Source organism: Tursiops truncatus, chromosome 13, assembly GCF_011762595.2.
Source record: "Tursiops truncatus isolate mTurTru1 chromosome 13, mTurTru1.mat.Y, whole genome shotgun sequence".
NCBI lineage: Eukaryota > Metazoa > Chordata > Mammalia > Artiodactyla > Delphinidae > Tursiops > Tursiops truncatus.
The window spans coordinates 21715666-21730311 of NC_047046.1; the positions used below are offsets into that span (position 1 = coordinate 21715666).

General features: G+C 42.5%; 1 protein-coding gene across 3 annotated transcripts in view; it reads left to right on the top strand.

Annotated features, from left to right (window-relative positions):
- Positions 1-14619, top strand: part of HSCB (HscB mitochondrial iron-sulfur cluster cochaperone) — a 35276-nt gene extending 20657 nt beyond the window's left edge. Inside the window, exons 6-7 of one of the 3 annotated variants that reach the window (XR_012325246.1) lie at positions 13453-13515; positions 13630-14618. Coding sequence is in view for 2 of the 3 variants with exons in the window: in XM_073790269.1 (XP_073646370.1) it covers positions 5772-5830 (59 nt within the window). In the remaining variant the exon portion in view is untranslated. Of the gene's footprint in view, positions 1-5771; positions 6668-13452 lie in introns of those variants that run through there. The other 2 variants (XM_073790269.1, XM_073790271.1) reach the window with 2 other exon arrangements.
- The last annotated feature ends 27 nt before the right edge of the window (positions 14620-14646 follow it).

Genomic DNA, 14646 nt, shown 5'->3' on the forward strand with positions numbered 1-14646 from the left:
TTAAAATTGTACACTTAAAAAGGGTCAAAATGGTAAATTTTATGTTATATATTTTACCACAATAAAAAAAAAAAAGAAAGAAGGAAAAGTGGTCCTGACCACCAATTATATGGCAAGTGTTGGCTGAGGAGCCATCATTTCCCTCTATGCTGTTTTTATGTTTGCTTTCATCCCTATGATAATATTTTCTATTTTGTCTGGCTTCCTTAGTTTCAAATTCTCAGAGGAGAGGAAACCTCACTATAATACCTATGGATCTCTTAGTCACAAGAGTTACCAAATTTCCTAGGGAATTTGGTATATATTAGGTATACATATATATATTAGAAAAAAATAGCACATACCAGTAACAAGCAAGGTAGTTTGTAACACACACTGACCTAAGCCAACTCGGTCATGCATAACTATAGGGTTCCTTTCAGTAAGTGTCAGAAACCACCAAGACTATGAGATAGGTGAGGTTGGCTATTCCCCCACTACCTTTCTACTGGGTTTGTTTTTTTAAAAAGTTGCATTTAGATATATATACCCTGAAGCTCACCCATGCAAAGTGTACAATTCGATGGTTTTTAGCCTATGGAGCTGTGCAACCATCACCAGGATCTAATTTTCTTTTTTTTAATTTATTTATTTATTTTTGCCTACACTGGGTCTTTGTTGCTATGCGTGGGCTTTCTCTAGTTGCAGCAGGCGGGGGTTACTCTTCGCTGAGGTGCGCTGGCTTCTCATTGCAGTGGCTTCTCTTGTTGTGGAGCACGGGCTCTAGGTGTGAGGGCTTCAGTAGTTGTGGCATGTGGTCTCAGTAGTTGTGGTGCACAGGCTTAGCTGCTCCTCGGAATGTTGGATCTCCCCAGACCAGGGCTCGAACCGTGTCCCCTGCATTGGCAGGCGGATTCTTAACCACTGTGCCACCAGGGAAGTCCAGGATCTAATTATGAAACATTTTTGTCATCTCAAAAAGGAGTTTGGGGGCTTCCCTGGTGGCGCAGTGGTTGAGAGTCCGCCTGCCGATGCAGGGGACACGGGTTCGTGCCCCGGTCCGGGAGGATCCCACATGCCGCAGAACGGCTGGGCCCGTGAGCCATGGCCGCTGAGCCTGCGCGTCCAGAGCCTGTGCTCTGCAACGGGAGAGGCCACAACATTGAGAGGCCTGCATACCGCAAAAAAAAAAAAAAAAAAAAAAAAGAAAAAAAGGAGTTTGTACCTTTCCCAACCCACCTCCCCTTCCCCTCCCCACCGCCTGCCCTAGGCAAATAATAATCTGTAGATTTGCCTAGTCTGGACATTTCACATAATGGATAAATGGTCATTTGTGACTGACTTCTTTCACTTAGCATAAATGTACACGTTTTTCTGTGGGCATATATTTTATTTTTCTTGGGCATATGCCTAGGAGTAGAATTTTGTATGGTAACCCTGTGTTTAGTCTGTTGAGGAATTGCCAAACTGTTTTCCAAAGTGGTTGTACCCTTTACAATCTCACCAGCAGTGTATGAAGGTTCCAATTTCTCCACACTCTTGTAAACTCTTGTTATTGTCTTTTTAATTTTAGCCATCCTGGTAGGTATAAAGTGGTATCTCGTTGTCTTGATTTGCATTTCTGACTAATGTTGTTGAACATATTTTCATGTACCTACTAGCCATTTGTAAATCTTTTTTGAAGAAATGTCAATTCACATCCTTTGCCCATTTTAAACCTGGGTTATCTTTTTATTTATTTATTGGCTGCGTCAGGTCTTGATTGTGACACACAGACTCTTCATTGTGGTGCACGGGCTTCTCTCTAATTGTGGTGCTCGGGCTTAGTTGCCCCGTGGCATGTTAGTTCCCCGACCAGGGGTCGAACTGGCGTCCCCTGCATTTTAAGGTGGATTCTTAACTGCTGGGCTATCAGGGAAGTCCCTGGGTTGTCTTTTTATTGCTGAGTTGTAAGAATTTTTTTTATGTTTTCTGGATACAAGTCCCTTATTGGATATATGACTTGCAAATATTTTCTCCCATTTTGTGAACCATCTTTTCACTTTCTTGATGATATCCTTTGAACCACATTTTTTTTTAATTTTGATGAAGCACAACTTATAAATCTTTTCTTATCCTTTTGGTGTCATATCTAAGAAGCCATTACCTAACCCAAGGTCACAAATATTTACTTCTAAATATTCTCCTCCATTTTGAGTTAATTTTTATGTATGATGTGAAGCAGGGGTCCAACCTCGCTCTTGCAAGTGACTATCCAATTGTCCCCAAATCATTGTTGAACAGTCCATCCCCCCCACATTGAATTGTCTTGGCACCCTTGTTTAAAATTAACTGATCATAAATGTAGTACATTTCTGCATTCTGAATTCTATTCCGTAGATCATATGTCTATCCTTATACCAGTCCCCCACTGTTTTGAAATTGGAAAGTGTGTTGAGAAGCTGGAGCCGGTGTATTGAATTAAATATACGCAGATTATGACCTGCTGAATAAGGGGGCACAAACCACCCACTTGGGATCCCCAGGTAGTTCCCTCAGCATCCGAGCTCCCACTTTGGGGAAGTGAAACCCATGGGGTGATTTTGATTAAAGGCAAAGTTTCAATATACCCACACAAAGGAAGTAAAGTCACAAGAATTTTTACTTACAGATCCCAGAAAGGGAGGTGGTTTACAATGAGCTGGGGGAAGGGCAGTCCTCCATCCCAGGTCAGAAGTAAGCAGGAGATAGAGAGCAGGGTAGTAAGCACCTATTACTTATTAGGTAGTTGGGGCAGAGGTGATTAACTTTTTACAGGCTTAACTCTCAAGTGGTTACTTTAAGAGGTGCCCTGGGGAAAGCAAAGTGGGAACTTAGCAGTGGGGATGCTAAACTCAAGTCCTTATCTAGATGTTCAGACTCTGGATGTGAGCAAGGTTATCACATTGTAAAATGCCTGGGCAGCAGCTCAGAACTGTGTGTTTTTCTCATCACAGAAGAGAGGTTGAATGCACCAACTTTGTTCTTCTTTTTTAAGATCATTTGGCTTTCTGGGTCCCTTGCTATTCTGACACCAGTGCAATACTGCAGTGTAATTCTGACACTAACCACCTACAGTTAGCATCAGACTCCACAAGTTTAAGGGCACAAGATTAGGTCAAACAAGATTTCCCTTATTTCAGATGCCAGCATCACGTGGGGTCCTCAGGCCACCTATACTTATGACAGACCAGCTACAAATCCAGGAGGTTCCCGTGACACCTCTTAGGTTCAATAATTCACTAGAATGATTCACAGAACTGAGGAAAAAGTTATGTTTATGATGACAGTTGCATTGTAAAGCATACAAATGAAGTGACACATAGTACAAGGTATGGTAGGGTCCTGAGTGCAGAGTTTCCATGCCCTCTCCCCATGGATCCAGGGTATTTCACCCTCCCAGTATATCAATGTGTTCACCAATCAGAAAGCTCCAATGAGCTTTGGTGTCCAGAGTTTTTATTGGGGTTTTATTGTGCAAATATTATTGATTGAATCATTGGCCGTGTGGTTGGATTCAATCTTCAGTCTCCCTCCCCTCCCTGGGGGCTGGGCTGGCTCAAAGCCACAATCCTCTAATCACTGGGTAGTCTGTTCGGTGACCAGCCCCCATCTGGAGTCACCTCATTCATTAGCATAAACTCAGTAGTGATCTGAGGAGCTCATGAATAACACACACACCTATCACTCAAGAAATTCCAAGGGTTTAGAATCTCCCTCCAGGAACCAAAGACCAAATTCTTTTTTTTAATTAATTAATTAATTAATTTACTTTTGGCTGTGTTGGGTCTTTGTTACTGCACATGGGCTTTCTCTAGTTGCGGCAAGTGGGGGCTACTCTTCGTTGCAGTGTGCAGGCTTCTCATTGTGGTGGTTTCTCTGTTGCGGAGCACAGGCTCTAGGTGTGTGGGCTTCAGTCGTTGTGGCACACGGGCTCCATAGCTGTGGCTTTCATGCTCTAGAGCGCAGGCTCAGTAGTTGTGGTGCACGGGCTTAGTTGCTCCGCAGCATGTGAGATCTTCCTGGACCAGTGCTCAAACCCATGTCACCTGCACTGGCAGGTGGATTCTTAACCACTGCGCCACCAAGGAGGTCCTAAGTATTTTTCTATATTATCTGAATAGTCAAAATTTATAACAGGGTTGGAACTATGTTAAGTAATTGTATGTGGCTGATCATAATACTCCATCTAAAATATCTGTGCAAAAAAGAGATGTCCAAAACCTATAGAAATAACTAGAACGCATCCTATCAATAAACTGAGTGAAAAAAAAATTATATCTCAAACATACAGGAAAAGAGTTAAACTTAGACATGGAAAGCATATTTCCAAAGCATAAAAAAAAGAAGCTATTCACTAGTGTACCAGCTCAGTGAAGCCATTCCACATCTTGCTGAAGTACAGACTATTAAAAAATTAATAACTGCACTCAGTCAATAAAGTTTACATTAAAATAAGAAATCAGCACAAAAGATTCTGTGAAAGTAAATGAAATTTCTACCTTTGGCCATTTGGGATTGAGAAGTCGGGCTTTGATTGCATCGTCCAGTGCCTTGTCATACTGCTGGATTTTCATATAGGCTGCAGATCTATTGCTGTATAAGATGCAGTTCTGAGGGTCAACAGCTAGGGCTTCATTGTACAGAACAACAGCTGTGTGGAAATCTCTATCATGACAGGCCTGATTACTCTGACGAACTTTCTCAACAAATTCAGCTTTGCTCAGCGCTAGTACATCAGGACTTCTCTGGCCAATAGTCTTAGCACCAAAGAGAGGAATCTACAAACAAAGAAACTTAGTGAGACAAAGTTTAGATAATCCAGAGAGGTTCCTTGTCTGAATTACAAGAGATCATGGACATTCTTCATAGTCTGCTTTATATATATATATATATATATATATATATATATATATATATATATATATATTTTTTTTTTTTTTTTTTTTTTTTTTTTTGGTGGTACGTGGGCCTCTCACTGTTGTGGCCTCTCCCGTTGCGGAGCACAGGCTCCGGAGGCACAGGCTCAGCGGCCATGGCTCACGGGCCCAGCTGCTCCGTGGCATGTGGGATCTCCCCAGATTGGGGCACGAACCCGTGTCCCCTGCATTAGCAGGTGGACTCCCAACCATTGCGCCACCAGGGAAGCCTTGCTTTATATTATAGTTAACTTTTGTGCTGTGAAAGACAATAAACTTTCCAAGAAGCAGCCAACATAGTACCTTAAATACAAATGTATCACTATATATGTATGTGTGTTCACATATGTACATATAGTTATAAACATACATATTTATACATGTATATTTTGATTGAGAGAATGAATGAATAATTGCAAAAATGTACTCAGGCTTTTCCTTGGCAATTTAAAGTTATACTAAGAAAAAAACCAAAAGGGACTTCCCTGGTGGCGTAGTAGTTAAGAATCTGCCTGCCACAGTGCTTAAGAATCCCCCTGCCAAGGCAGGGGACACGGGTTCAATCCCTGGTCCAGGAAGATCCCACATGCCATGGAGCAACTAAGCCCATGCACCACAAGTTCTGAGACTGTGCTCTAGAGCCCGTGAGCCACAGCTACTGAAGCCCACGTGCCTAGAGCCCATGCTCCGCAACAAGAGAAGCCACTGCAATAAGCCTGTGAACCACAATGATGCAATGAGAAGCCCCTGCTTGCCACAACTAGAGAAAGCCCACGCAGCAACAAAGACCTAATGCAGCCATTAAAATAATTAATTAATTAATTAATTAAAAATAAAATCTGCCTGCTAATACAGGGGACATGGATTTGAGCCCTGGTCCAGGAAGATCCCACATGCCATGGAGCAACTACTGAGCACCACAACTACTGAGCCTGCGTTCTAGAGCCCATGAACCACAACTACTGAGCCTGCTTACCACAACTGCTGAAGCCCGCGCACCTAGAGCCCAGCTCTGCAACAAGAGAAGCGACTGCAATGAGAAGCCCGTGCACCACAACGAAGAGTAGCCCCTGCTCACCACAACTAGAGAAAGCCCATGCACAGCAATGAAGATCCAACACAGCCAAAAATAAATAAGTTTAGAAAAAAAGAAACAAACCAAAATACAAACCTGTGCAGAAAATATGATTTCAATTATGTGAAGATGGTTGCACTTAAGAAATTAATGAAAGGGACAAGATTAAAATATTAACTATGCTGAAGACCTAAATAAACGTTTCTCCAAAGAAGACATACAGATGGCCAAGAGGCACATGAAAAGATGCTCAACATCACTAATTATTAGAGAAATGCAAATCAAAACTACAATGAGGTATCACCTCACACCGGTCAGAATAGCCATCATCAAAAAATCTACAAACAGGGACTTATACCTGGTGGCGCAGTGGTTACAAAACCACCTGCCACTGCAGGGGACACAGGTTCGAGCCCTGGTCCGGGAAGATCCCACATGCCGTGGACCAACAAAGCCTGTGCGCCACAACTACTGAGCCTGTGCTCTACAGCCTGAGAGCCACAATTACTGAGCCCGCGTGCCTAGAGCCTGTGCTCTGCAACAAGAGAAGCCACTGCAGTAAACATCCCGCGCACCGCAACAAAGAGTAGCCCCCGCTCGCTGCAACAAGAGAAAAGCCCACATGCAGCAATGAAGACCCAACTCAGCCAAAAATAAAATAAATTAAAAAAAAAAACTATCTACCTGCACACCTGCCAGATTTCCCAGAGCAGAATGCCTCATTCCTGATCTCTGCCCTGAACTCCCTTCAAAGTGTGTTGAAAGTCAGCTATTGCAGTGGCTAATGACCTAATCCTTATAAAGCCGGATGGTGAGTGACATTCTTTAGTTAGTATTTGATTTAGGCATCAAGGTAACACTGGCCTCTTATAATGGATTGGGAAAATTTCCCTCCTCTTCTATTTGCTGGAAGAGTTTGTAAAGTATTGCTGTTAATTTGTCTTTAAATATTCAGTAGATTTCACTGGTGAAGCCATGTGGACCTGGTCTTTTCTTTGTAGGAAGATTGTTAATTACTAATTCAGTCTCTTATTATAGGTCTATTCAAAATTTCTATTTCTTCTCAAATCAGTTTTAATTTGTCTTTCTATGAATTTATCCATTTCATGTAAATTATCTAATTTGTTGGCATACATTTGTTTATGATTTTCCCTTATAATTCCCTCTTTCATTCCTAATTTTATTAATTTGAGTCTTTGCTTTCTGTGTCTTGATCCATCTAGCTAAAGGTTTGTCAGTTTGTCAGTTGTGTTAGTCTTTTCAAAGAATCAACTTTTAGTTTCCTTGATTTCTCTCTATTTTTTCTACTCTTTATTTCATTTATTTCTGCTCTAATCTTTATTATTTCCTCCCTTCTGCTTGCTTTGTATTTAGTTTACTCTTCCTTTTTCTAGTTTCTTAAGGTGGAAGTAATTATAGCTAAATTTCCCTCTAGGCATTGCTTTTACTGAATCCCATAAGTCTTGGTATATTGTATTTTTGTTTTCATTCATCTCAAAGCATTTCCCAGTTTCCCCTTGGATTTCTTTTTCACCCTTTGGTTCTACTAGGGTTTTTGGGTTTTGTTTTCTTTTTCTACTAGGTTTTTAAAATAAATTTATTTTATTTATTATTTTTGGCTGTGTTGGGTCTTCGTTGCTACGTGTGGGCTTTCTCTAGTTGCAGCAATTGGGGCTTCTCTTGTTGCAGTGAGTGGGGCTTCGCTTGTTGCGGAGCACAGGCTCTAGGGCACGCAGGCTTCAGTAGTTGTGGTGCGAAGGCTTCAGTAGTTGTGGCTCGCAGGCTCTAGAGCACAGGCTCAGTAGTTGTGGCACACGGGCTTAGTTGCTCTACGGCATGTGGGATCTTCCCAGACCAGGGCTTGAACTCTTGTTCCCTGTACTGCGCCACCAGGGAAGCCCTCTACTAGGTTTTAATGAAAGCAAGTTTCACAAAAAATTCTTCCTTCAGTAAGGACATTTAGCAAGCAGGCACAAAATAGTGATACGACTTATTCTAGAATCTCCAAGTCCCAGCTCTGTTCCTCTTTGTTTCTCCAAAATTCATTACACAAAATGTTTATGTGAGGCAAATGAAAAAGTATTCCAGTGGCAGGGTATGACCAAGAACCCTCCCCACCAGTATGGAGCACAGGACTAGTTAAGAATCAAACCGAGAATGCTATCTTGAGTACAAGAGGGTGAAGGGCTCACTAGATTTTTATACCTTATTAATGCCAGGATGAAGACACCCCCAAAGTAATTCCAATTAGTCCACATCTTAAACACCACTCATCTTATCAATGAAAAACTGATTTCAACATTGATAATGTTAATGAGCAGAAATTCTAGAGTTCAGAAAAGGGAAAGACAGCTGAAGCACTTGTAAGAGTTGCCTTTAATTGAATCTCCTTGCCACCCAGGAGTGTGTATTGTGGTTAGGGAGGAGCATACCCGCCTTGGGGTGGACCAATGTCAACACAAACATTCCATCACACAGTCTGTGGAGAAATAATAGAAAGAAAATTGTAGGTCACATCACAGTGTAATGCATGGGAAAATATCTCTAGATAAAACTTTATAAATAAACTCAGTTTTATTTTTTTAAATACATATCAGAGCTGTGAGAACAACACATAATGAATAGCTAAGAATGAGTATGGGAGCTCCTCCATTGTTCCTCAGGACAATGTGGAAACAAGGCTGTTGCTTCAATGCCCAGACCTATTTCCCATTTATTCTGCCTGAGTCATGGGCACCAAGGAAACCAGCCAAGGTCCTGGGCATTCTCATTGATGCTAACCCCAAAGAGCCGTGTGAAAATCCTTCATTTCCTATTTTCAAGCCTACCCCTGGCAGAATACATTCTCCAGAGTACTCCAAGAGCTTCAAGTAGGCCCACTTGTCATTCCCTGCAATCTATAGTACCTCCCCTCTTATGCCTCCAAAAGCATCACAAACATCTGATATGCTGGATAGGTCGGTTTGGATGCAAAAGAAGGAAGCTGTCACCAGAGAGATGGAAAAATGTATGCAAAAGTCTGGAGGTGAAAGAGAAGAAGCAAGAGGAAGTCAATAGAAAATTGAAGAAAATCCAAACTGCTGGATGCAGACATCAGGTGGGGATAGAGATAAAGCTTGGGAGGTGGGAAGGGTAGGGAACCTGAAGGAATGTGGAGTCTAGTAAGGAGGTTGGACCCTCTTAAGAGTAATAGAGAGTCATAGAAGGGTTTAGAGCAGGGGAGGAGCACATCAGGATTGCATGGTGGACAAATATCTCTGGCTCACGGGCTGGAGGGCAAGAGTGGAGCAGGGAGACCAGCTAGGAGGCTCCAGTAGGGAAGAGAAAAACAGAGCTTCTGGGGCTTCCCTGGTGGTGCAGTGGTTGAGAGTCCGCCTGCCGATGCAGGGCACACAGGTTCGTGCCCTGGTCTGGGAAGATCCCACATGCCGCGGAGCAGCTGGGCCCGTGAGCCATTGGCCGCTGAGCCTGCACGTCCGGAGCCTGTGCTCCGCAATGGGAGAGGCCACAACAGTGAGAAGCCTGCGTACCACCAAAAAACCAAAAAAATAACAGAGCCTCTGGAGTCATGGCGATACCGATATCCCAGTTCTTCTGCAAAATCCTAATTGCCTGCACGAGTAAGCTGCCACCCTCTGGGACTGTGCTTACCCGGCAGGTGGGAGTATCTGCCATTTCCTTCCTCTTCTGCTCCAGGCTCCCTTGTTGATGTCAACCCGAGAAGCCATGTGAAGATACCTCATCACTGCCATCAGTGCTCACCAGGACAACGCCAACAACCAAATGACCCATTAGTCAACAAATGATGACCAAGGGAAAAAGCAGACGGGAGGTCTAGACTAACGGAGACTCAAGAGACAGGCAAGGGCTTCCCTGGTGGCACAGTCGTTAAGGATCCGCCTGCCAATGCAGGGGACACGGGTTCAAGCCCTGGTCCGGGAAGGTCCCACATGCCGCGGAGCAAATAACCTGTGTGCCACAACTACTGAGGCTGCGCTCTAGAGCCTGCGAGCCACAACTACTGAGCCCGTGTGCCACAACTACTGAAACCCACATGCCTAGAGCCCACACTCTGCACTGAGAAGCCACCGCAATGAGAAGCCTGCGCACCGCAACAAAGAGCAGCCCCCGCTTGCCACAACTAGAGAAAGCCCATGCACAGCGATGAAGACCCAACACAGCCAAAAAAATTAATTAAGTAAATAAATAAATAAATTTTTTAAAAGACCAGTAGGATATTAGAAATGAAAAAAAGAATTAAAAGAAAAAAAAGAGACAGGCAAACCTAATACGAGGTTGAACTGTGATGCCATCAAACCAACAGAAAAAAGACATGTGGGGACACTTGGAAAAATGTGAATACAGATGAGATGATTTTAAAGAATTATTAATTCTGTTTAGGTGTGATAAAAGCATTGTGGTTATGTTTTGTTTTGTTTTAAATATTTGTTAGAGATAAATGTTAAAGCATTTACAGATAAAATACAAGTCTGGGATTTGCTTTAAAATAATCATGAAAAATTCCCGTGCCCTAACACAGTATTTCCTATTTACATATTACATCCTTTTTTATCCTAATACGCACACATTTTTTCCAGGCCTGTAGCCATAATACGCCAATTCTTTTATGATCCGAGAACAAATGCTGCGTTTGAGAAGGGGCTCCTCTATTTGGAATGTCATTGGCAACACGTGAACGTACAAGTTTCACTCTGTCCTTGACAGCCAAGGTCGTTCTCCTTTTTTAAGCAGGAGCATTAATTCCTTAGGGATTGTGATGGTTAATTTTATGTATTAACTTGATTAGCCTAAGGGATGTCCCAATAGCTGGTAAAACATCATTTCTGGGTGTGCTTCTGAGGATGTTTCTGGAAGAGATTAGAATTTGAATTGGGGAACTGAGTATTGCAGATGGCCCTTCGATGTGGGTGGGCACCCGCCAATCCACTGGGGGCTCTAATAGAAGAAAGAGGAGGAGGAAGGGCAAATTGGCTCTCTCTTTCTGCTTGAGCTGAGACATCCATCTGCTGCCCTTGGATGTCGGTTCTCCTGATACTCAGGCTTTCGCACTCAGAGACTTACACCATCAACCCCCTGATTGGCAAGCCTTCAGACTCAGGCTGAATTACATCACTGGCTTTCTGGTTTCCTAGTTGCAGATGGCAGATGGTGGGACTTCCTGGCTTCCATAACCAAGTAAGTCAATTCCTGTAATAGGTCTCCTCTTATATATATATATCCCAGGATATATCCCTGTATATCCTATAGTTTCTGTTTCTCTGCAGAACCCTGACTAATGCAAGGATCTTCCCTCGAATATGCATTTGAGGATCCTCAGCAGGAAAAAAAAAAAAGTTTCTATTTGCTTGTGGAAAGCGGTAATGATATTCCTGGTTTTGGAATCAGTCAAATCTTTCCAGAACCATCATTACTAACTGTGAGACCTTGAGATTTGTCCTTCACCTCACTGAATCTTAGCCTCTAATTCTGCAAAGGGGTGATATTAACACCGTAGTACAGAGTTGTCGTGGAGCCAACATGAAATAGTGCCCTCAGCACAGTGCCTGGTACATAGTAAGTGTTCAATAAATGCATGCTGCTGGTGGTGTTTGCTTCTTTCAGCCTCTTGTTTTTAACCTCATGTCCTAGTCCATCCGGGCTGATATAACAAATATCATAGACTGGGTGTTATATAAACAACAGAAATTTATGCTCACAGTTCTGGAGGCTGGGAAGTCTGAGATGGAGTCACCAGCAGATTCAGTGTCTGGTGACAACACATTCCTAGTTCATAGATGGCCATCTTTCTGCTGTCCTCACATGGTAGAAGGGGCAGGGGAGCTTCGTAGGGTCTCTTTATAAGGGCATTTGTGAGGGTTCCACCCTCATGACCTAATCACCTTCCAGAGGCCTAATACTATCCTAATACTATCATATTGGGGGTCAGGATTTCAACACATGAATTTGGGGGGACACAAACATTCAGTCCATTGTACCTCATCAATTGTTTATTTCAAAAACATTTATCCTTTATGGCCTAATAAATAGTACATATTCATTGGAAAAGAATAAAAACTTATACCCAGAAAGTGTAAGCTCTAGTATTGCCATCAACATTTTGGTTTGGTGTCTTTTCTTCCAGAGGGGATGAAGCCTAATATTTTTGTATTAACATCCTGACGAGGTTGTTTCTTGCTAAGCTCTAGTAACTAATGACTATTAATTATGTAGACAAATTACTCACCCTCTCTAAGTTTGGTTTTCCTGTCTTTATATAGAGTCATATGAGTATCTGTGGTCTAGTTGCGATAGTGCACAGCTCTTATGTGTGTATTGGACACTAGCACACAGGTACGTGAGTGTGCACATACACACAAATAAGAAAAAAAGACTGGAAGGATATTCATAACAATCATGCTTCTAATGGGATGCTATTAAGGCGATTTTTATTTGCTTCTCTAACCTTTTATCACCACTTCAACTAATTTTTTTGCTAAGAACCTGTGTTTTTTTCCACACACGCAGGCTCAGCGGCCTGGCTTACGGGCCCAGCCGCTCCGCGGCATGTGGGATCTTCCCGGACCGGGGCACGAACCCGCGTCCCCTGCATCGGCAGGCGGACTCTCAACCACTGCACCACCAGAGAAGCCCCTGTGTTAGTTTTAAAACCAGAAAACTTTTTTTTTTTTTAATAAAAAGATAAATAAGATTAGCCACCAGGAAAAAGGAGTCAGGAAGGGATTGTCTAAGTGTCTGTATGTCTCTGACCCACCAATCCTATGAGAGGTGAGCCAGAAGTCACCTCTAGGAGGCAGGCCTGGATTGTCACTGAAAAGAAGAGATGCTCTCAGTAGCCACTGTTAAGTTCCATAGCCATTCTCCCCAAGTTAGTGTGGGAGACAGTGCACAATGATTCTGGTTTTTTCTTCCAGAGGTCCGAAGCTCCATGTAGTCTCTCTCAGACACATTATACTGAGGCTTTCACTGATTCCCCCAAAGCACTTTTTCCAGGGAATTCAATGAGATGGAGCAAAGCCTAGACGTTTAAGGCAGGATCTAGGGTCTCAGACCTGGGGCTGAACACTGGCTCCATCACTTATAGCTGAGGGAATTGGGAACCATAACCTGCCTCAATTTCCTTATCTGTAAAATGGGGGCATAAAAGCATCCAATTTAGCATTATTATGAGGAATACTTGACTTTATCTGGGTAAAGAGCACCTGCAAATAGGAAGTACCTAATAAATTATTAATTCTAATACATTGCTTGATAAGGGGCATGCAACTTAGTATAGAATTGTGAATTAAAGGATAAAAGAATGAATTTGGATAGACATTCAAGAAATATAATTATGTGGAAAAGAAGTTTCAGAATAATATATAGAGTAGGACTCCCTTTTATAAATGTATATTTGTATGTCTATGTGTATATAACATCATCTGGATGGATTTTTTTTTTCAGGTGAGGAATGAGTTGACCATTTGTAGAAGTGACCCAGGAGAATATCTTTTATATCCAGTTGAGGTAAGTAGGGTGTTACCTTAAGGAGGCAAAACTGCATTGTAAATGTCAGTAAGAAAACTTAAACTGAATCAATCATATTACATTAGACAAAGGGGTCCATTTACTTTTTCCCAGACTACCATGAAGGCAATGGAAATGGAGAAAAACGAAGAGAAACCTGGAGGCCTTTGACGAGCCCATAGGACTTGCTAACTGATTAAATATGGGGGGGGGGCGGTGAACAAAAAAGAGGCATCAGTGATGATGCTTAGGGTTTTGGTTAGAAAGAGAAAAGCATCTTCTAACAGCTGAAACTGGCCTGGTACTATCAGGTGGACCCTGGTGTTCCCTGTTAAACAATTTCACAGAACATCAACATCAAACAGGGACAGAGATGTGACTTCTATGGATCAAGATAAAAGCAAGACCCCTTTGTAATCCTGTCTGTAACCCAATCCTAAACATTGTCCAAAGCACAAAATGACCAAACATCTCCCATCCTGGCCAATGCAAGGACTGTTGCTTCTTTACCAACTGTAGGTTTAGCCTCCCTTCATTCCCCCCACCTTCTAGGAAAGATTAGCTAAGATAACCATAGAATTATCTCTGCTTTCTGACAGTATTAAGTCCAGAGCAAAGCCCTGCTTCTTTGACCTGCCCCCAAATCCCCCTATGACACACAGAAATCCTATAGGAAGCCTTTCCTAACACCCTCTTACTGAGACACTCCCTGACTGCAGTAAGTCAATAAATCCATCTTTGGTCAATTACAGGTGTGTTCTTGGTGGTCTTTGGCTGAAGGGCATTGACTTTGGTATAAGTAACTCAGACTAGATGATGGTGCCATTTCCTGAGATGGGGAAAATGATTGTGATCAGTGGTTGTGGTGACAAATTCTGCTAGCCCTTTAGCAAGACTTTGTCTCTGGTGTCCCAGATAGAGCCTGGAAATCTTGCCAGTCCCTCTCAGAAGAGCTCTAAGGTTTTCCCTCATCCTCCATGCTGTTCCCTCTAAGGCATCATCAACTTCATTTACATTAAAACACAGAAGGAATTACTAGCTGATTTTTAACGTGTACTATGTGCCAAGAAGTGTCCTAAGGGCTCTAGATGTTTTAATCCATTTAATTCTCCCATCGGTCTTATGAACATA